At 35.0% G+C, this 24,614-nt stretch overlaps 1 protein-coding gene across 1 annotated transcript in view; it reads left to right on the plus strand.

The window, feature by feature from the left end:
* The window catches only part of ADAMTS6 (ADAM metallopeptidase with thrombospondin type 1 motif 6), a 146,071-nt gene that overhangs the window by 40,385 nt on the left and 81,072 nt on the right, over positions 1–24,614 (plus strand). The window contains exons 8-9 of the mRNA XM_056513114.1: positions 18,894–18,937; positions 22,369–22,474. Coding sequence (XP_056369089.1) covers positions 18,894–18,937; positions 22,369–22,474 — 150 coding nt within the window. The remainder of the gene's footprint in view (positions 1–18,893; positions 18,938–22,368; positions 22,475–24,614) is intronic.

Consider the following 24,614-nt stretch of genomic DNA (forward strand, 5'->3'; position numbering starts at 1 on the left):
GTTTATTCCTGTAAAGACAATGATGCAGTCAGACTTTATTGCATCCTTCCAGTAGCTAAAAGGAGACTATGAGAGCTGGAGAGGGACTTTTTACAAGAGCATGTAATGATAGGGCAAGGCAGAATAGTTTCAAAATGAAAGAGAATAGATTTAGGTTAGACGCATGGAAGAAATCCTGTACTCACTGTGGTGAGGCACTGGGAACAGGTTGCACAGAGATGTATCTGATGCTCCATCCCTGGAGGTGTTCAAGGCCAGCTTGCACCCTGAGCAGCCTGATCTAGTGGAAGGGTTCCCTGCTGAGGGTGGTGGGGTTGGAACTGCATGATCTTTAAGATTCTCTCCAATCCAAATCATTCTATGGTCTGTAACACAGGGATAAGTGCTCACTGTAAACACCAGGTGATTGCTTGGGAAGGATGCGGTTCTGAGTAGAGACACACAGTTTCTACTGCCCAGAAACAGTCTCCAGAAACTCAGTGCTGCAATCCCTATAGCAAACATGATGTGTATTGACAGCATTATGAGAAGGAAGCAAAATCACTACTGGTATCTGCTGTGCATCAGAATTTACATTGATGCACCATGTTCCCCCATCCTGCTTTCTCCTTCCTAAGTCTTCACAACCTTGATTTTGAAAATTAGGGAAAATTGTTGGGAGTGTGTGGAGCATGGGAAACCATACCAAGTCAGTACAAACCAGAAAGAGAATACTGCCTGTCAATACTAGGGCAAAAAAAAAGAAGTCTGTAATCATACTGGTAGTAGTATTTTTATGAAAACATGCATTTGGATAAAGTCTCTTGAAGAACTGACTTTGTTGGTAAGTAACACAATTTATGTAATCCATCAAAATATCTTACTCTTTTTCAACTGTCATTTTGCTCTTAATATGCCACAGCATATAGTGTTGTTAGGAATTATGTCAGTTTTATATACTGAAATCAAGCTGAGAAATTATTGGTTTTTAGTACTATACACTTCCTGGACACTACAAGAGACATAATTTTATAGTAGCTCTCAACCCAAAATCTTGATGATCTCCTACTCCATGCATCTATTTTTTTCCAGATAGTTACCAAGTAATTTCCTGTTACATTTGGTGAGGTTAAATCCAAGAATGCCAGCTTATGATTGCTTCATATTTCAAATACAGCTTTTTAAAGGAAAATTTAAAAACATGGTCAGATTTCTGAAGTTTTTCTTTCCATGGATGAAATTTTTTTGAATTTTTTTTGAATAGCCATCATAAAGCTGTGGTTTATTATACTTGAGTAAAGTACCATCTGTATGTATTTGAATGTGTTTTCCCATTAAGACAGTAAAACACAAGTGAGGCGAGCTATTTGAAAAATGGAACAAGGGAGGTGAAAAAGTTGGAATTGAACATTATACAAGTATTGTAATAGTCTTCATGCAGATTTTATGTTTGGCAAGGGTTCTAGTAAGATAGTTTGCTATTGTTTTACTATGCTGTATTGGAGAACAAAATTTAAGATATACCTATGACCATTAAAGATACTTTGACAGTGCAGTTTGTGCTCCATTTCTAATACTTTCACTGACCAGATTCAGGTGCGTATTGTATACTTAGCAAATACATAAAGCACAAGAAGAATTGGTTCACAAACATCCAAAACTAATCACTTGTGTTATACAGTCTAAGTTAAAGAATTTGAAATGTATACACAAGTAATATTTTGCTTTACTTGGCAAAGAGTGAGAAACAGAACACACTAAGAGGTTATGCACTTTTCTTTGACTACTGCATGTGTTTCTAGACATAGTTAATTTTGCTGAAAAGTATGCTTCAGGTTGATTATCAACAAGCTTATTAACCCAAAGGTTAAATAAATTCAGAATATCTTCTTTAACTGGTTCTTTATTTTTTTTAAAATTATTTTGTCTTCCACCATATTTATACTCAACACCAGAATCTTATATGAAGGGAAAAAAAAGGCATGAAGGTCTTTTTCAGATGTCACTTTGAGTATCTTCATGTTTCTGTGTCCAAATATGTTTTTTTTTTAATGAGGCAGAACATTCAGAAAGTGATGTCTTTTAATTGGAAACTAAAGCTCCTAGGTTATTTAGAAATAGAAGCCTTAGAAGCTATTCAGGCATATTTTAAGTATAAGTATTAATTTAGCTAAAACACTAGCCTACTAAGAACACAGAACCACCATCATATAAATTGTAGTAATATTTCAAAATAAAAACCTTAGATTTTTCCGTAGGAGATGGAAGGCATTTAAATAATGCTTTGAAAGCTCCTTTTCTATTTCACAAGAAAAAATTAGGATTTGCTGCTTGTATTATAATTAAGTTATTGCCTCAGTAGATGGCACTCTTCCCTCTGAGTCACCAAGGTGCCTAGGTCATCTGTATTTAAGGTTCCCTTTTTTTAAAATATAGTATAGAATTGGTCCTGACTCCCACTGCTCATTAAAACATCGGTGTCAAATGTCATATTCTGACAAAGTTTCTGTTTAACTATTATATTCTTGCTTGTCTCAGTCTTTCCTATGGCTGCTCGATAACATTATTTTTCTGTGAATTGCTGTGTCTGTTAGTATTAAAATACTTGTTATGCTCCATCATACATACATTCCTCCACCCTTCACTACTCAGCTTGCACCTAACAGGGCCTGATTATCAAATATTTAGTCATCCAATCTTATGATTTTGGTAGAGTTGTGTTCATGCCAAGGTGAAAATTCTCTGTGTGAAACTTGCACATGTCAAGTTGCATTGATAGTCTGCACTCATTGTATCCAAACAGGATCTCTAACCATAGGTTCTTATCTGCTAAAAGGTCTGATTGTGCCACTACAGGCATAAATGCAAATAACCTGTAAACCGTTTAAATATTAGGTACTTAAGTATTTAAATACATGCTTCTCACAAGCATGTTATTGAAATTCATTTGAAAGTTCAATTTTACTGCCAGTGTGCTTGGGTAATATAAAGTTTTACAATTTTGACTGTTAGTATCTTTGTCCATGCCATGCCAAAGATGTCTACGTCCTCTGAACCCATGGGAGCAAGAGCTGGGTTTCACTATCTCTTCATTATTCTTAGTACTTATGTCAAAGACACTGGACTTTTATACCTTCTACACCATGTGCTTTTTCTTTTAGCCTTTTATATAGCAGAATAGGGTAGTCTGCATTCTTCTGGTTTTGTGCGGCCTGGTCATTGAAAAACAATATCCACACCTTCTTCATATTTTTTCTCTACTTTCCGTAGTAAGATAATTTAGCAAGTTACAGAGGGAAATAAGAACCAGGTTTACAAGTTTGCCCATATTGTAATGCTGCTTATTCTGTTTTATGACACAGATTTGAAGGAACATTATTGAGCATGTTCAAAGACTTTTGGTTTGTGGGGTGGTTTTTTTTGCTTGTTTGGTTGGGTCTGGTCTTGGTTTGGTTTTTTTTTTGTTTTTTTGGGGTTTTTTTTTGTTTTTTTTGAGAGGACAATTAAAACAGGAAAGACAATCTTAAGCTTTTTATAGTATTCAGTGAGAGCTTCCACAAAGCAGAAAAGAATGCTATATACCTATTTTTTATAATTATGCTTAAGATATTTCCTCTGCTGTTTCTCATGGATTTAGTTTCACTCTTTAATTGGAGCCTTTCTTTGTTCTTTGGAATCTGGTAAAATGAAAACATAAATCCTCTTCAGCCTCCCAAACAGAAACCACAACTCCAATGTTTTGTGATGTTTTGTTCCTGTTACCTGTGATATATTCTCAACCAGCAGTATATGGCTGATTTAGTAAAAGCCACCAGCTATCTGCCCCTGGGATTTGTTTATGGGGATGAGCACTGAGGAGAAGATTTGCCTGGAATTAAATTTCTTTTGGTAGTAACTTTGAAAGAAGAATCATTATTTGGTGCCCTTTCCTGGTTTAATACTCTTTTAATGCACTACCAGTCACAGCTTCCATTTTTCTCCAGATCGGATGGTAGATCATCTTTATTTCTCCAGAAATTTAGGTTAGATTTAGACTTTTAAACATTATTACATTTCTAGATTCTAGGTTTCTAGATTCCTGTCTGGCCCCTGCCAAAGATATCTGCACTTCATTCAGAATAGTTAATTACCTGGTTTTTCTGCCCAAGCCCTTCTTGGGCAAACAGATTATCCTGAATATGTCCTCCAGCTTAAGTCCGTAATAATTTTGAATCGGTACCTTCATGAGTTTTCAGAGTTTGACAGTTTACTGTTAGTCTGCAGTCTGAGTTTTTCTACATGTGCTACTGCAGTTTGCTGGCAAGACACATGTGTGTCCTGGGTACTGCAGAAAGAGGATGTTTCTACATTTTTTAATTTTTTTTTTTTTAATGAGCAGTCATTTTGACTTCCACAATTTTGGAATTGAAAGCTTTTTATTATCTCAGAACATAGTTGTCATTCTGGACAATTCTCTGTTTGGGTAATGATAAGTATTTTTTAAAATAGAAGAGAATATGTGTCCATATTACGGAAGTTGCTACAATGACTGACATTGTTTTTACCAATCAAACTGCATGAATCTATTAATGATCTTTGACTCTTGTATCAGTTTTGGGAGGATACTGTGAAAACACTTGCTCTGGCATTACAGGTAGTAAAACAGGTCTGTGGATAAATGGAGAGATGTTTTTCCCTTCTAAAAGCAAGTTACTATTAGTTCTCAGAAATGATAGATTTAATTAAAAATACTTAAATATCTGGAAACAAAAACCCATGGAAATATTGCATTGTTTCAAGTAAAATACTTAATTTTTCCCTGCTTTTAATTCTGACCCCTGCTGTTGCTGCCACCCCCACCCACCCCCCACCCAAAAAAAAGTGATTTTCAAAAGAGTTCTTTCATTGCTTTAAAAAAATTGAAATGTTGTCTGTAGCATATCTTAGCAGTGAGATGTAATTTTGGTAGTCTGGAATTTGTGTGACCTTACTAGTTACTCACTCACGAATGATGAAATTTTTGGAACTCTTAATAATGGCTTTAGATTTGGTATAAGACTAACTGGAGTGTCAAATCCTGGTCAGTCTAATGGAGAAGGAATAATATTTGGATAATTTAACTAAAATATATCTCCATGTATTTGTTTGTATTCTTTCTATAGTTGAGACACAGTTCCTAAACAACTTCCAGTGTTACATATTTTGGAGTTTTAAGTACATGTTGACCAACATGACTTTTCTGGGAAGATTCCTAGGTCTACACAGAGTAACTCTCATGCCAGGGAAGTATAAGAGTCTGTGTAATAGTTAGACATACAAGAAACTTAATAGGAAGTATCAACAAGATATTAGAAGTTATTAATCCACAAAGCTGACTGTTTCACTGTCAATAAGCTAAGAATTAATGCAGTTATGATCTTGGAGGACAAGATGCCTTAAGGTCAGAGAAGGAAGGATAGAAACTGCCAGGATTCATTTTTTTTTTTCCATATGGCCGATTACAAAACCGTGTTTTAAAATTGGCTTTGTACTGAGTTGCAGAAGGATTGACCATCAAATACTGCTGCTTGAACCGAATTGCTGCTGTACATATTTGTAATATTATGTTAGGATGTCAGGTGTAAATTATTAAAGTTAATATTTTTGTTATTTCTGAACATTTTGTTCAGGTTGTGTTCTGAAAACTGTAGAACTTGTATTTTGTTAGTAACATTTAGCTTCCAAATGTATGTGATTCTTTTTCAGACCTTTTAAGATGGCTCTTTGGATAGCACTGAGGTTTCATTTGGATTGCCTTCACACTACTTCAGCCAGACCCATGTAAATCTCTCATTTATTACTCTCAGCAGCTTGAAAAAGGGAGTGCTAAGTGATTGGATAAATAGGCAGGAAGAGGTACAGGCAGTTCCTTAGCTTGCACATTAATTTAGCTGTAATGAAAGGTATTTGCTTATATTGTTATTTTAGGACAGTTAGTCCTGCTTAGAAATTGCAAGGTCATAAGTAATGCTGACAAATGTTCATTGTCCAGATTCTTTCAGAAGAAATTTCTACCCTATGAGCTCTTTCAACCACCTGCCAAAGCAGAGTGAAATATGTTATGCAATTCTGAACAGTGTGTTTGAAATCAGTAAAGAACAAGAAATTGTATTTCAAATGCTAGCAAAACCAAGGAATTTTTCAGATGTGTGAAATGCAATCTGTAAGGTTATGGAAGTGTTTATGGGTCTTTGACCCATAAAAGGCTGGTTTTGAAGCTATTCCATTTTAGTCACATTTTGGCTATGATTGTTAATTATTTAGTGGTTAAAAAAAAACAAGGATAAAACAATAGCAATAATATGAGATGCACTTGGTCAGGAGATTTTTTTTTGTGATTTTTGCATTTCTATTTTTGGTTATGTCTTGAGTCAATTAAGCAGATTGTTTGTCAGTCAAAAAAATTTTGTTCCTGTATGTGGCCCTTCCTGAAAGTGGCATTCTAAATAGTATGGTGCTGTGCTAGAGGTAGTAACTTCACTGAAACACGTGGCTCTTTTTTATAGTCTGTGCATTGCTGAAAGGAAACTCTTTTCCTGCATGTTCTCCTAAGTAACTCAATAACTTAAACAGATTGATGGATTTTAATTTTCTAAATTTGTTTAATTAATAAAAATAACGTTTTAATTCAGATTTTTTGCTTTAAGCTTTTACAAGTTAAAATCATGGAATAATAGAGTCATTAAGGTTCGAAAAGACATTTAAGATTATCAAGTCCAACTGTCAACCCAGCATCACCACCAATAAACCATATTTTCAAGAGTCATATTCACATGTTTTTTGAACACTTCCAGAGATGGTGATTCCACCACTTCCCTCAGCAGCCTGTTCCAGTGCTTTACAACCCTTTCTGTGAAAAAATGTTTCCTAATATGTAATCCAAACCTCCCTGGCACAACTTAAGGCCATTTCCCCTCAGCATGTCACTTGTTGCCTGGAAGAAGAGGCTGACCCTCACCATTTTACAGTCTCCTTTCAGGTGCTTGTAGAAGATGGTGAGGTCACCCCTGAGCCTCCTTTTCTCCAGGATAAACACCCCCAGCCCCTCAGCTGCTCCTCACAGCACTGGTGCTCCAGACCCTGCCCAGCTCCACTGCCCTTCTCTGCACTCACTCCAGCCCCTCAGTGCCTTTCTTGCACTCAGGGCCCAGAGCTGGACACAGCACTCGAGGTGTGGCCTCAGCAGTGCCCAGGACAGGGGGACAATCCCTGCCCTGCTCCTGCTGCCCACACCATTGCTGATCCAGGCCAGGATGCCATTGGCCTTCTTGGCCCCCTGGGCACACCCTGGCTCATGTTCAGCTGCTGGCACCAGCACCCCCAGGTCCTTTCAGCCACTCTGTCCCAGCCTGTGGCACTGCCCGGGGTTGTTGTGACCCAAGGGCAGGACCCAGCACTGGCCTTGTTGAACCTCACACCACTGGCCTCAGCCATGATCCAGCCTGTGCAGATCCCTCTGCAGAGCCTTCCTGCCCTCCAGCACATCAATAACCCACACAGCCTGGTGTCATCTGTGAACTTGCAGAGGTTGATACAAGTATAATTGATAATGATGTTAAACAGGACTGGCCCCAACACAGTCATGAGGGTGCACCACATGTTTTTTTTCAGGTTCTTCCAAGCAAAAGTGGGAATTTGATTATTTACATTTGTAAATGACTTGTAGTTGTTGAATAAAACCATGCTTGACAATAATAGAAACACTAAAATAACTGAAACTGAACAAATGAAAACCAGACTACTTTATAAAACAGAAATTGCAATTACTGAATTAAAAAGAAAATCACATGGTGGTAGTTCCTACATGTTATCCAACCTCTATTAAAGCATCCTTACTTTATTAAACTTCTAAATTGATCCTTCCTTTTCTATAAATTTGGGGAGAAGGGTTTTAGTTCAATAACTTTATAAATGCAACTAATAATAATAAAAAATAATTTTGTGATCTTAATACAGTGATTTCTCCCCATCTTTTCAGCCACAACTGAAAGAAATATTTTATTGGATGTGAATTTTTCTTGTTTGTAGATCTTATGGTATTTACCTGGCATTATTTATAATGGTTTAGCTACATTAATTTCTAAAATTTACTGAGGAAAAAAGAAACAAAGCGTGCTTATTTTTCTTTCAGCTTGAACTTCCTGGATTTCTTACAGTTAGTGTTTTGGGCAGTTGCGTTGGCATTACAGAAGAGAATGTGCTTTACAGAACAATGCCAGGTGTTTAAAACTTCACAGTCAACTAATTGGGGAATGCAGTTCAAGAGGTTTCATGTGTAGTTGTTAGGAAGATGTAGAATTGTTCCAACTCAAAGCAGAATGGAGAAAAAACATAATACTATACAATAACTATGGTTCTAATGATGCTTTGATTTTGAGTAATGTAATTCACATGTAATTTACTTTCCAATGAATATTCTGAAGAGTTGTATTAGAATGTAATATTTATTTTTTTATGATTACTAGTTAAATGATGTGAATATTTTTAGATAGCAGCTCCTTAGAATCTGTTGGATTCTGTCTGAAAGGGACATCTAGAGGTCTTCAGTCCAATGTTATCCCCTAAGCAGGCTGAGTTATGAGATCAAACTAGGTTTCACAAGGCTTTACCCAGTCAAATCTTGCAAAACCTTTTTGGGCAGACCACTTTACTACTTGACTGCCCTCATGGGGATAAAGGTTCTCCTTAGAGCCAGTCAAAATTTCTGTTAAGCATTTAAAATTTTATAAAACTAGAGGGGATAATTATTTTAATAGTCTCATGGTAATATGCAGTATGTGGTAAAAAATAAAACAGTTGTTCAGGTCAATTTTAATATGAAGGAGTATATTGTCAATTAAAGAAAATAATGGAACTTTTCTTCCATAACATCTGTAGGGGGGACCAAACTAGTTTTGGAAATATAACTGTAAGTGTTTTCAGAACAGACAAGTAACTAAATGCTTGGTGGGCTTAATAAATTTAATGAAGAGGAATTTAGTAGTTTATTTTCCCACTTCAAGATAGGTTAGCTTTGAACGACCAGTTTACAAAGTGAAGGCTTGAATAATGTAAAATGTATGGAAGAGTTTAAACCTAAGGAATCACTGAGAAATTCCTTTTGACAATCATGTAGTTTAAACCTAAGCTGTTTAGCTTACGTTTACAGAGAAAGGAATCCTGACATGTGCATCTCTTTGCAAGATAGATCATGGTTTCTGAAGCCCATTTTCTTTCTTAACTAATTCTGTGATTTTTTTTTTTTTTCCCTCCTCCTAGAAGTAATAAAATAAATTGCACCAGCTTCACTCTTACATTCTTGAAGGTAAGGGGAAGTAAGGATGTATGCCTGCAGACAGCCTGGATAGATACAGTTGACTAATCCTAACTTGTATTTAACATGAGTAATGTGGTTTATGAGGAGCCACTGCTGTAAAATCAGTTAATGTTCTCATGGCATTCAGCCATTCATTCACAACAGTTGCTCTTGTCATTAAAATGATTTGTAAAAACTAATTTGGACAGAAAATGATAATAGATGCTGCACAAACTTTTTTTTTCTTCAATAAAGCTAATATTTCTTCCTGGCTTGTATTACATGGAAAGAAGGTGAAACAAAGATTTGCATGCAATTCTGAATTTTATGGGTTCTAATTTTCATACAGATATATTTTGAAGATCCATGTGAAGTGCATGTATTCCATTTGCCAGCTCGAAAATCAAATTAAGTTTCTTCTGGTCTTAACATGACAGATTGATGTGCTCTAACAAATTCGGACAAGATCTCTGACATATTTTTCTTCTTTGCTTTTGCTTTCTTTTCCTTTCAGTTCACAAGCACACCACAGAATATGCTAGCTTCAAACTTTGTTAGGTGTATTTTGCATGTCATCTGGAAAACTACCACAGATGTCCAGCACTCGATTGGCCTTGTATTGTTCTTTAAGCAATCAGATCCAATTGTTTGCTGACATTTTTTGAAGAGAAGATATCTTTTATTGTAACTTACTGTAACACATGCTTATAGAAAAAAGCACTAAACTTGCTAAATATATTGCTGTGATTATGCTCTTAAGACAAATAATCTTTTGATTCTAGTCAGGGTTAAAAATCATTTGGGTGGAGTGACTGTCTTTGTTTTTGACCTTTAGAAGAAGTAAGCAAATAAACTTTATTGCATTGACTGAAGAAGGTTCTAACTACTGCATCAAGCTACTGAAATTTAGCTCTTTGCGTAAATAAAACTTTGTGATTCTTTGACTGAGCCCAAACACAGGGTGTACTGTTCTCATTATTTTCAGGAAAAATAAGTTGTGACAGCATATGTGTAAGAGTTTAAAACTTTTGCCAGAAATTTTGTACAAATATCAACCAAAAGTAGCAAAAAACAACCACCATTCCTGTTATTGGATAATATTATTACTTTTCTGAAAATATTTGGGCTACATGTCAAGTATACATTATTAATCCAGCAAATTAAATATATTAAAGATTATTGGGAAAAGAATAAACGACCTTATTTTGCTGTTGATTAAACTGGTCATGGTATACCTAGATCTTGAAAAGTTTGTATCATTCTGGACTTCTCATCTCAAAAGATTTTTGGAGAATTGGAGAAGAGAAGCAAGGATGACTGTTACAAGCTTGTATGGAGGACATAAATGAGGAAAAAATCATTCATAGCATCTTTCACCACAAGAACTTGAGGCTGTCCAGAAAATATAGAAGAAGAAAGACTGAAAACCAGGAGAAGGGAGGCAGCCCTTTTTAATGCAAGGTTTAGCTAATGTTGAAACTTCTTGGCAAGTCACTTTATGGAAGCTGGACATATGTATAGGTTGAAAGGTTGGCTAGGCATGTTCACAGAAGAAAAATCCATTGAAAGTACTAAATACACAGAAGCACATCTGTCTCAAAAATTCTGAGCCAAAAATAGTTGGGAGAGTACTGGTATAATTGACATTTTATGCCTGCAGTGGTGTTATTCTTTCTTGGGCCTTCTCTTAGTTCGTTGTGAAGGCAGGGTATTGGGATAGTGGAATCTGTGGTCTGGCCCATGTTGCACTTCTTAGGTTCTTCTGTACCAGGTGTGGTCCATCATCCTAATGAACTGCTATTCTTTACAGCCAATGCTTGGCTTTTTATGCCATATGCAGTGTGAGTAAGGGAGTAAAGTGGACATTTTGTGTTTAAAGATATGTGATCTTCCCAGAGATTATAAACTAGTTGTTTACAATATTCAGAAATTTAGAGAAAAAAAGGCACACCCACAGTAAAATCCTGAAAGAAATCACAGAAAAACTTAGAAATATATGTGCAATATGCTATTGCTCTAACTTATCTAATTTATTTTTGTACAACAGAACTAAAACTTGGTTAGTAATCATAGCTGTTAGCTGTGTTTCCCTTCTGCCAGCGGTCTAGACTAGTTGCTTCCTATTTTCTGCTGTGTGGCAGGATGCCCCCAACCACACCTCTGTAATTAGTTTTGCTAGCTTTCCTTTTCCCCAGACTTGGTTGCATTAGCACACTCTAAAAAAACATTGCCCTACAAGCTCCTGAGCTGTTCAGTGTCAATGTCCTTTGAAAAAAAAAAGCTTTATGTATTAGTTGCTGGACTTATCCTGAATGTACTGATAAAGAAATTGTTAGCAGTGTACTTAGAGTAGATATGTAGAAATTTCTGTTTTATTCTCTAGCTCAGTTTGAGCTTGCTACATCTGTGTAACTCCATCTAAATTTTGGCTCAATACTGAGAATACAGTAAAAGTTTCAAAGATTTTTGAGGTTCAGATTACAACAAATCAAGTAGTTCCTCCACTCTGATTATAGTGCAAAAGCTGAATCTCTAAGTTATCCCTGAATATTATTGAAATCACCACTGTCACACAGGTAGATGTCTCTACACTTCTGATGCACTTGCATAATATTTTTTTGAGTGGATCAAAAGTTATCCTGAGTGTCCTAAGGGCACTAATAATACTACTGATTGTGATAAACTTGCAGCTGCTATTCTATTGTTACATTGTTGAAATTGATGACTACAAATTACAGCTTTAATTTTTTTTCAGAACTGTGTTTATGTTTAATTTTTTGACTGCATTTACAGTTTAGAAGAAGTAGTATGGAAGTGTTTCATTTATAGTGCAATTATTTAAAAGATTTATATAAATCAGGAGAACTAGAACTTACAGCAGCAATAGTTTTTCTGGCTGTAACTCAGAATTTATCCACCCAAGCTAAGTATCAGAACAAAGTCCAATAGAGACAGACTTTGCTTGTCTATGGCAGCATTAAAAACATGGAAAACTAATAATAGAAAAAGCTATTTCTGATGAGTGATGTGTAACATGTATGTTATTCTTTTCCTTCCTTGATTTAAATAGCTCTTTTTGGTTTGAGGTTTTTGAGGAAGGAACCAAATAAGATGTGTTCTTTATTTTAGGGCAGAATGCTGTTGTGGTGTACCACTTTCTGCAAGGCAAAAGATGTGCTGAAGTGAATCTTTTAGAAAGACATCAAAAATACTGTGTAGTAGACAGTATTACTGCTGGTAACCTATGCAAATCTAATGAATGACCAAATTATCATAGGAGTTATTAATTCAATTGCAATTCTCTAGTATTAGTGACGTCCAGTTCTATAGCATTAGTGACATTTTCTGCACTTGCAAAATGAACACTTTTTGAATATAGCCAAGTATATGTGTGAAAAAAAATGGAAGTATAAGCTAGTCACTGTTTATTTTCTTTTTTTTCAAATTTTCCATACTTTAGAAATAAGAGGTGGAGTTGTCAGATAGCTTGAAGGTTTTGATCCATTTAAGAGAAATCTGAGATTCCAGTCTGATCAGGTAGCAGTTCAGTTTATAGTCATAGGTGTTGGAACTAGATTAATTTAATTTTTCAAAATAGGTACCTTTTTACTTGATCTTTTACCTTCATTCAAAAGTAACCTATGACATCTCTGATTGGGTGCATAGATAAATCATGTTGCATAGCATGAAGAATAAAAGGTAAAAAATATGTAACTAATGAACTTGTTAGGTTTATTGTTGAGCAAGGGTGTGTGAGAAAGATAATCCTTATGTAAAGAGCTGATTCTTAAAACCTATAATAATTAACAAATGAGTGTCAAAACGTATAATTTGCTTTAAAAGTGAAAAATAAAATCTTGCTTTCAGAGATAACATGTCTGGAAATATTCCCTAAAAGCAAAATATTAATATTTTGTAGTATTTAGCTTTGTTTACTCTTAGTCAGGAGAGAATCAGTTCTTAGGCTTTATTTTATTTTTTGACAGCCTTTTCAAACAGATTAACTGGCAAATCATCTAATATTGTATATATGAAGTATGTGCTCACCTATCTGAAACTTATAAAGAGCTTCATGCCCAATCATACATATTTGTTGGTTTTGCCTAGTCTGAATTTTCTTACTTTTTTTTTTTGCATTTAAATTCCATCCATTTTGGTAGGTTTTCCTTCAAGGATTTACTGTGAATGTATTTTGGTTTCCTAAACTCTTTTCCATTAGAAAAATAGTCCTTCAAAAGCCTTGGCTATTTATGTCAACATCTATCTTAAATATTACTCATGCTTATTGGTAGCTTTCAGAGTAATTTTGAAGTAGTTCGATGAATGTATAAGTAAACAGCTGGTGTTTCATACTGATTTTGAACAGTTTTCTAATAAGATTTTTCATGCTTTACTCACTTACTGTACTTAAATAAAAACCTTGTGTGTGTTATTCTTGTTGATTAATGAAATTCTTTAATTTTAAATTGAAATTTTAAATACTAGTATTCATGTACATTTCCAGTCCTGTATATTTCTATCTCAGTGTTCATTTGATTCAAAGTGTGCTTCTGGCACACGGGACATTTACAGTAACATATAGCTAGTAATAATAGTATTTATACAGACTCTTTTCAGTTAATGGGCCAATTTGTATAAGGAGACTGGTAGAAAGGGCAATGTTATCCTTGAATTTATAAATACACATTAACATGTAAGGAGAAATAATTCATTTTGCCTTTGTATCTACTACTGTTAATGCCGCTGTTGAATAACTTTTTAAAGTCTAATACACACACACTTCAGAAAGTTTAAAAAGCCTGTGAGTGCACATGGTGGCGACAGAAAGGCCACAGTATAATGGTGCAATTCTGAGAAATCCCTTATATTGGTCTGATTTAAAAGAAAATTTTAAAAGTGATTTCAAAGGGAAGAAGCTATACTGAAAAAGTGGAACTCAACTGATGAAGTCATACTGTATCCCCCAGACACTGAAACAGCTTTTTTTTTTTTCAGAATAAAGAGGAATCAACAAAGGGCTGATGACAATAAGAGAAAAATCAGTTAAATTATAGGTGCAATCTCTGTCTCTGAAGTACCCTAAGTCACAAGCTGAGGGCTTCTGTCAGGGAAGGTATCAGTATGAGCTGTCCTGTTTTCTTCAGAAACACTCACAAACGACTGCTGTGGAGGGAAAGACAGATAACTGGATAACCTAGGACAGTTGTTCTCAAATTATGCTCTAAACAATTCTTAATGTGAGATTGAAGGGCTTTTAAAGAGTATTTTTAAACTTCCCTAGTTTCTAGAATAAATTGTAATTTTATGCTAAGGGTGGATGGAGGAACAATTGAATCATTGTGATGCTTTCTTAAAAAAAAATAAATCTTGAATTAGTATGTTTCTTTTTTATTTATTTTTATTTTTTATGTGGGAATACATTTGCTATCATAGAACTCTGTGTGAGCTACATGGTTGCACAACTGCGTGCATTAGGCCTGAAAACTGACAGTTTGCAGGGATCAGGAAGAATCTTCTCTCCTTTCTCTGTGGTGTACCAGGAGACAAATGGCTGCATTCCCCTAAGATGCCTGGGATTGGCTATAGCTGCCAATAATTTACCTGACAACTTTGAGCAGTGCTTATAGTATTCACAGAGAATTTGTCTTTCTTATCAGTTTGACTTAAGTGCCTACTCAAATAATCAGGATCATGCCAGTCATCAGATTTGCAAAGGAAATGGATTTTTCTTCAGGTTGGAGTTACAGATAAGAGACTTCTTAAAGAGATAGTATTTATCTTACATCTACACTAATACATTAAATAAACACGTCTGTGGCTTTTTTATTGCACTGAGTACCACTGGCACAGATCTTGTGTACACACTACTAAGCTGGCTTCTCCAAAACTGATTAGTTTTGCATGTTTTGCCTGTTAATAATCATGGCCATCTCCACACCTTTTCGTGGGGGTTCTTTGAGATCAGTTGTTCTCATGGGCAAATCTGTGCAATGAATGTTTCTTTTAAAAATGTAATAGAGTTATAAAACAGCTTGATAATGCAATAGTAGAATTTCAGTGTCTAATGTGATCCCTTTCACTTTTTAATACAGTCTACAACTATATTTTAGCAGGGTGCCTGTATATCCTGCCAAAAGGACTAGAAATTTTTCAAGTGTCCCTGTATGGTGCACTAACTCTTGCTATTTGATCCATGGCACGACAGGAGTGTTTTGCTGCTCCAGTCCTTGACCATGCTGTTGAACAGATAATGGTCTGTCTATACAGTTTCCTTCTGGCTGATGCGTCAGAGTTGTCAGGGAGAGTTGTGCATTCATCATACATTTCCTGTCTGTCTGCTGCAGCTCTTCAGCAGTCCCACAGGAATGCCCAGCACTACCAGACCTCTTCCCCATCTGCCTCATGAAGAGACTTCTGATTTCTTCAAGGCAGACATGGCCATGTAAATGACCATCTCCCCATCTACCTCTTTTCCATTCCACTTTCCCAGTGTGGTCACATTTCAGGGGCACTACACTCACTTTATTGGGAGTTATATGACCTTCTTTTTTGGCTTGGGTGGGCACAGATTTTTCATGGCTGTCTCAAAATGATCTGGCTACCATCTTATCCCAAGTTATTTACCTATGTTCTTCCATTCAACTTTTGTGTGGTGTCCATCTTACGCCATCTGTCAGTGAATTGAACTAATGTTTTTGCAGTTGTCATGATTGTGACTGTTGTCATAATCTTTAATGGTTGTTTGAGATAATTGTTGGCTTGAGAATCTCTCTTTTTGGTCTCTTTAGCTCTTGTAGGCTCCTGGTGCTCAAACTGCACCTCAGCACTGCTTTTTTTGGTGTGGGCTTTTTGTTTTATTTGTTTGTGTGTTGCCTTTTTTTTTCCCCCCATAGCAATTAGACCTATCTAATCTCATGGGAAATCATGATGATTTTTATTTCCAGGGGTTTCTTGGCTTAAAATTACTATCTGTCAAGTATTAAATCTGTAGTCTTCTGCATTGGCAACCCAAAATCTGAAAACTAAATGGATATCTTGAAGGTTCAAAATAGAGTTAGAGGAAGTGGTGTCAAAACAAAAAAAACAAAAAAAAACAAAAAAAAAACAAAAAAAAACCAAAAAAAAACCAAAAAACCAAAAAAACAAAAAAACCAAAAAACAAAACAAACAAACAAAAAAAAAAAAAAAAAACAAAAAACAAAACAAAACAAAAAAACAAAAAAAAAAAACAAAAAAAAAAACAAAAAAAAAAAAAGACAAGTTAGTCTGATATTAAATCATATTGAAAAGCAGATGATGGAAGCAAGCAGTTTGGTTCATAAGAATGCTGTGAGCTTTCAGACAAATCACAAGCAGAAACCATTTATACAAAAGCAATAAGAGGAAAAAATGGAGCTGGAAGATGATGTAGATAAAGTAAGTCACTGAAATTGGACACTGAAAATTTTTTCAAAGTTCAAAAATTTTTTTCATGGTAAACTGTAGCCTAGGATGTATATCCTTGCAGGAAACAAATCATTGTCTATAGAATCTGAATATTTAGTGATGGCATATTTGGAACATGTTACTACTCAGTTATGTTCTTGCAAAAATAATTGGTATATTGGAAAATAAAGTTACCTTTTCCTTAGTTTCATTATCTAATTTAGATTTCATTATCATGATATGTTCTTAATAATGCTAACTTATGCATAATGAAGATCATACACATCCTAGCAGAAACTGAACGATACTGTGGTCTTTGTTTTTCAAAAATATAACAGAGACCAGGGACTTAATTAATGTAATTCTCTCCTGTCACAGTTCTTTGTGAAACTGAACCTTTATTCTCAAACATCCATTTTATCTAAGGATGCATGTCTTTAATTAAAGACATTTTCCCATATTGCCATTGGATATTAAAAAGCAGAAGACCTGTATGTTTCAGAGATATTTTTCCATTCACTTCTCAAATACATTCTAAAGAATTTAGTTAGGTTTTTCTCACTAAATAAGACTGAGCCATCTGCTTTCTCTGAGGAGCAAATTTTGCTTGAACTACGATAGGATTAGATTCAGACACTATCCTGAACACAGAAATAGAAGTCTGGTTCCTTGATTATGTAAAAGGCTGGAAATGTTCAATAAAAATCCTTCTTTTTCTCTGAATCTGTATCATCTTGAAACTTAGGGACATTTCAGTGATTATATTTCAAGATAAATAAGAATGCTTTTTTATAAGAATGTTCTCTATAAGAATGCTGATTTGGTTACCTTCCCCTCCTCCAGACAGCAAACTAGAAATCAGTGCACATTTGAACCACCTTGATGAAATAAGTGAACATGAACATTTAAGTTCAAAATTATAGCTTAATCCCACAAACTGCTCCACACTCAGTACCCTTTAAAAATCAAAGGAATTCCATGTGGTCACAGCAGTCTGCATGCACAGAGACTTTACTGGATTTGTTCCAAATTTTCAGCTTTGTTATTTTGTCCATGGATTTGGCTTGTAGACAGACCATAACTCTTCTAGCAGTGAAAGGTATATATCTTGTGATCAGACTCCTATGTGATAAGAGTCCTTATGGTATTTTTAACAGAAAATGTCTGGTGGCCTGAAATTAGTAACTATTTGGGTTTAAAATTAAAGCATAAAGATGGTATATTTTCAGATTTTTTCTCACTTGCCTTTCTAAAGAGTATAAATTATTCTGAAGCTTAGTATGCTTAAAAAATCAAGGAAATCAGTACAAATCCTTGAAAATCAATAGCATTGTGGGAGTGTCCTTTTATCACTATTATATATATTATCACAATATTATAGGATTGCATATTCAAAATATGAAGGTATAATTAATGAACTGACTGCTGCATGACCACGATTTTAAAAGCTATGCCACAGAAAATATTTTAATTTCATTGCTAGCTCCAGATATTTGTGTATTAACTACACAAAAACTCATTATCTTCTGTATTTGAAAGACTGTATCTGACAACAACAAAAGTTTTCCTTTAAATAATTTTTTTTAGCTTTTTGCAGAAATGTTTTTCATTTTAGTTTGTTAGCACATATACACTGAAGATACACTGTAAATATGGAAAGATAATGAGAAGGGCACATAATGACATTTCATAAGATGTTTTTAAAAAATGGTATAACAATGAAGAGTTCAGTTTTTAAAATTAGAATCAAAGTCTAAGTAGTACGACTTGCATTTAATATTGTTTAGTTGACAAGTGTGAGACCATAGGAGGCTTCCAATTATGTTGAATAAGTAAAACTTAGGGTTTGAGAATCAGTAGCAGTCTATAGCCATGCTGCTGTAACTTCATAACAGAATGGTAGACTGCTTTATGGAGCTGGTGATTACAAAGATCCACTTTAACCATTTTTTTCTTGCTGGCAGGTGTCCCACTGGCCTGGGGCCAGCGGCTGTGAGTGTTCTGCAGCTTGTGGTTTACACCAGAGTGCAGAAAATGCCGACACCAGCTGGCTGCACATAATTAAACTGATTGCGGTCTGACAACTTGGACTGTGATACAGATATGTGATAAATATACAAAGTATCTTACAAACGTGATTCACTGACATACTTTATCTACTTTTTTTTCTTAACAGATATGATATCTGCACTTATAAAAACAAGCCTTGTGGAACACTGGGTAAGATTATAAAGAGAAATTTCAGCTCATATTTGCTGTTTCCTTGCTTTATACTTAGCTATTGGTTTATTGACTGATTAGATCTTCTAAAGTTTGTACTTTCAAAATTTTGCAGTTTTATAAACATGAAAAAGGAAAGATAATCTAGGTGGCTTTTGGCTTTGATACATTGCTAGAAGGTTGAATTATGTGAGCTGGTGCTGTGCATTTCATCTCTGAAAGCTGTAGTTCTGATAGAACTTAGCAGATGACTCAATTTTACTTCTAAAGGAAGAGAACTTTGCTTTTTGTTTCCATTTCCTGGTGTCCATAATCTGGTTTAAAAAACAGAAGTCCTCAGGAAGGTTATAAAACAACCCCCATAAGCGTTACAAAATAAGTGGACTTCAAGGTTTACACTGTGTTGTACACAGTGAGTACAACTTCATATTTTTCTTCTCACAGACTTACAAAAATATAGCACAGTTACAGAAAATACAATAACATTGAAACTACTTAAAACAGTGTTTTGACAATGGGGAAGTGCACATGACAGGCTTAGATTAAGGATGGAGAGCTATTGTTCTCTTCATACCTAAATGCATCACCAGAAGTTATATAATAAAAAATAAATAATGCAATAAATAACTATAGATTACCTATAACTATAGGTTGTTGCCTCCAATGGTGCTTTAACATACAAAGGGAACATTTTTCAAAGACTAATATAACACTTATTTTGATTTTTTTTTTCAGTTTGCATTCTTTCATAAGCCTCTTTCTTGCAGCTGATTAAAGACAAAATTCTAATTCAGTTAGTTCATATTATTAATACTTTTCTTGGTCAGAGCTCATGATTGTATTTGCTTTGTCTTTCCCTATATTACTGTATGCTTGATAGCCTAAACCCATGTTAATTTTTTTTCTGTAAGTCTCTCGCAAGTCAACACAATGCTTCTGGCAGAGGGGTATAGTTTACATGGGGAAAGGTACCAGAATTTTGCCTGCTATAAATATAAAAAACCCCTGCAGCATGCTTTAGTAAAAGGCAAATCATGCTGATGAATTTCTAAATGTAATTGATTTTATTTGACATTGGAGATGATGAAACTGAAGAGATGATGTCTAAGAAGTGGCTTTGCAAGCGTTAAATATAGAAAGATTGAGAGAATGTATTCATGCATGAACTATTTGATATTTTTACGTGATACTTTTAACGCAGATCATTAGTGTAGTAGTTCTTTCTCTATCAGATTTTGGCATAAAGGCAAATTTTGCTTCCCTTGAGTCCAGTGTAACAGAGGACAGATTTGGCAAAATTTTATTAAACAAAAAGTTTAATTAAACAAAAAATTACAAGTAAGAGTCACAAATGGTATCAGTTCCAACTTACTGTTACAGGGGTTTTGGCAGCAAAACCATGGCAATTTTTGTGCATTATAGGTATTGAACGGGAGAAGCGACAAGGCCCTGTAGTCCTCTTTTGCAAGGCATTTGATATGCTTAAGTCACTCTGACATCCAATAACTAAAGTTAATCATATATATAAGGAGTCTGTGAAAAAAAGTCACAGAGAGGTCTCAGAAGGTCAAAAGAAACCTGAATAATTAGTATTCTAGGAAGAGACAGAAATAAAAGATTTAATGTGGCATAAGCATCTGTGTCCTATTTCAGATACCTGAAGCAGGGAAACTTTCATGGAACCTCTTAGAAAAGATAGACCTCAGATATCTTTGCAGTGTGTCTGTGGCTCCAGTGAAGGACAAGTCCTTTTAAAGTCGAGTCACTGACTGAGTTCTTAACTTGATCTCTGTCACCTTCTGCAAGTATGGTATGGAGTTATATTAATCTGGTCTTCTAATTTGCTGAAGCAAGTCCTCAGTTATAAGACCTAAAGATGGAGATGACTTTATCATTCAAATATGGTGGACCTTGCAGGGGAACATGATAGTTGTATATATATGTATTGCCATGCTGTCTTCAGAATTTCTTCAATTAGAACAACATGGGTGAACTGTAATTACTGCATTTTTGCAGGTTCCACACTACAATTCTCCAGACACACTTTGTCAGCTTTTGGACATGTCATTTTGGCTATCAGAATAGCCAAATTTTGCTCTGTCCAAACTAGATTTTTCTGGGAGAAAATATGGAACACATCCCCCAATGGTCTATATGGTCTCAGGAGACCTGAGATCACCCATTGGATGTGTTCCCATGAAACCTCTGCAATAATTTTTCCATTCAAGAAGTTTTGAGCCACATGTGTAGTGATGTTCAGCCTACAGGATTCAACTAGTCCAGAATGACCAAAGCAGAACACAAAGATACATGAGGAGCTTCAACACCAGTGCTTCACTGTGCTGATCCACTCCTATGGCTTCAAATTAATTGCTAATGTGGACACAGCAGGAAGCACTTATCATGTTATGACTTCCTTACTGTAAACCCAAATAGAATAATTTGAAGTCCCTGCTCATATAAATAGTTTGCTTTCTCTCTTCCCCACTCCCTGTTCCATTCCCCTCATCTCTCAACCAATGCTAAACGTTTTCAATTTTTTTTGTTGTTATTTTTGGGGTTGTTTGGATTTGGGTTTTTTTTGTTGTTGTTTTTCTGGGTTTTTTTGTAATGTAGTTAACTGTGCAGGTAACTTCCTTAAAGAAAGGTTTGCTGCTTCTTTCAGATATGAAATTCTAGGGGAGTAATTTGTTGAATAAACCTGATGCTTAAGTCTTTCTCTAATGGCATTAACTTATGACTTCAGTATGTTCTATAATAATCTGTTGCTGAAAAAGATACAGAAGAGCCATAGTCAGTAAATGCCAATGCTGTTCTCTTTCTGAAGAAAGTTCTTAAAAGTCCTTGTAACACAATAAGTTTTTAATGCCAGATGATGATGGGTGATATATGGAAAAGACTTCCATGGTTAAATGTGTGCTTGTTATTAACACGTCTCCTCTCTCTTCACTGATGCATTCGGTTTTGTTTTTTTAATTTTTTTAACGTACCATGTGAGGTTTTTCATAGCTAAAAAAGTTGCTTGTATGTTTTTATGAACCCACTAAACTTAAACAGATTTCTTTAGAAAAATAATGTGGATACATTTTGCTTTCTTCAGGCACAAGAATGTTAAAATAGAAATGCTTTCTTGAATTCCCTCTCCTGGCTCAAGTTACTAGGTGGTCCCAAGTTACCAGAAGTAAAATTTATAAATCTAACCCCTAGTCTAGACATTTTCCAGCACTGACTGCAGTTCAAAAAATATTAATGTCTAGCCGGCAAAGTGAAATTCCCCCCAGTGATTTTGCAAATGACTAGAAAGTTAACCTTTTGCCAACTGCTCCTTCTGTGCATAGAAGTTATTAAAAAGAATCCAGGCATTTATAACTAGGGCTTTTAAGACTGAAACACCTTGGCATGACCCTTTGTGTCTCCTTCTGTTTATTCAGGCTTGGCCTCTGTGGCTGGAATGTGTGAGCCTGAAAGGAGCTGCAGCATTAATGAAGACATTGGCCTAGGTTCAGCTTTTACCATTGCACACGAGATTGGTCACAAGTGAGTGAGTTTAAAATAAGAATACGTTTTAATTCATCACCTTTTTAATATTAGTTAATAATCTATATGATTTTTTTCCTGTATCATCTCTATTCTGATGTTCCGTGTTTCTGTATATGGTATTCACAAGTGGTGTTACATTTTATTTAGTATGCATTACCAGGGGGCTTAAATTTAGAACTGAAGACTCATTGTATACCCTTTGATTTCAGATTCCTGTTAAATCTGTCCTTTTGAGACTTTACTCACAACCTTCCTACTCTGTTTCATATTTTTAGGTATTTGGCTTTGAAAATATTTTCTCCCCCATTACTTTTTTCTGCCTTTCTTTAAGAGAAAGAGAAGTAGTTAAAAGATAATTTTTTTTGCTCTTTTTTACTTTGTCTTTAATATTATTCAAACTGTTATCATTGAACATTGATTCTGTTGTCAATATAGATATGCTTTAAGTCCTCTTTCATTCAAGCATGATCTATATAAAACAGGCATAGAGCATTCAGCATGGCTTGTTACATTTAAAGCATCAGCATATAGTTTTAAAGAGTATGTTGTTATGACACTGATAAAATCTGAGTAGTGTTTGGTCTGAAAAAATTTCAGGCCTTCTGTCAAAAGACAGCACTATTAGTACATTTTGATGGTTCTAAAAAGACTGGGCACCTTCTTTTATCAAGATGTTTCCTCTTTTGTGTACATGGGTTGACCAATTCAGAGTTATGGATGACATGCTTTTCCACTCATTAGCTGATGGAACTGTTAAAAATTCCAGTATGGACTGAAATGAAAGCTAGCAATCTGCTGATCAAAAAGAAGGAGCTGGAAGTTAGCAGTTATTTTAAGCCCACCTATTATGTTAGACAGTCACTGGGAAACTATGCTCTCGTTTATATTATGCATGAAAAAGACTCTACACATTAGTGTAGATGAATTCTAGAATTCAAAAGCAATTGTATAAGATCTGAGCAGTAATAATAATAACAACAATTATTATTATTCTTACTATTATTATTCTTACTACTATTATTCTTACTACTATTATTCTTACTATTATTCTTACTATTATTCTTATTCTTATTCTTATTCTTATTCTTATTCTTATTCTTATTCTTATTCTTATTCTTATTCTTATTCTTATTCTTATTCTTATTCTTATTCTTATTCCTATTATTATTTAAAAATACATGTAATAACTTCATTGATTTATCTTCCCTTCTGCCTGCCTTCTTTCCTTCCTGCCTTCCTCTCTGCCTTCCTCCCTCCCTGTCTTCTTGAAGAAAGAGCTCCTCCAATCACTAAATAATTACAGTTCTCAAATTCCTCTAAATAACCTTTTGTATTGTATAGGTGACCTTGCTGTGAATTTGTCACATATATAACAAAACCCCAAATCTTCCAATACTGTTTTTTCATTTTAATTCCTATATCATACATCTACATATTCATGGAATCACAGAATTTCTCGGGTTGGAAGGGACCTCTGGATATCATCTCATTAAAACCCCTGTACCCAGAGCAGGTGATGCAGGAATATGTCCAGCTGGGTTTTGGATGTTTCATGAGAGGGAGACTCCATGACCTCCCTGGGCAGCCTGCTCCAGCCCTGTGCCACCTTCAATGTAAAGAAGTTCTTCCTCATCTTGAGCAAAACTTCTTGTGTTTTACTTTTTGGCTATTGCTCCTTGTCCTGTTCCAGGGCACTGGAAAGAGTCTGGCACCATCCACTTGGCACCTGCATTTGAAATATTTGTATATGCTTTATACGTGTTCTATATACAAAATTATTTAATATATGCAGCAATTTTATCATGCAAAGATGGCATGATGACCAGAATTTATTAGAAGACCTTAGACTGGTTAGAATATGAAAAAAAAAACCCCATAAAGTGATAGTATATATCCTGTGGTCATAGGAATGTTTTTACCATCAGTGTTTTCTGCTTTTGATATCTTTTGATTTCTTGTACGATAAGGTCTTTTAAAACTCTGAAATCCTAGTTCTTGAGCTTTCAGTTAATTCTTGAGATGGCATGATATGTCAAATGGTGATTTGATAAGATGCAGAAATCATACTCCTTTAGCTTTTATGCAAGATTTTTTTTTAACTGCAGAGTTATTAAAGAAAGTTGCACCTCAAGTTTGG

Source organism: Oenanthe melanoleuca, chromosome Z (assembly GCF_029582105.1).
Source record: "Oenanthe melanoleuca isolate GR-GAL-2019-014 chromosome Z, OMel1.0, whole genome shotgun sequence".
NCBI classification, from domain to species: domain Eukaryota; kingdom Metazoa; phylum Chordata; class Aves; order Passeriformes; family Muscicapidae; genus Oenanthe; species Oenanthe melanoleuca.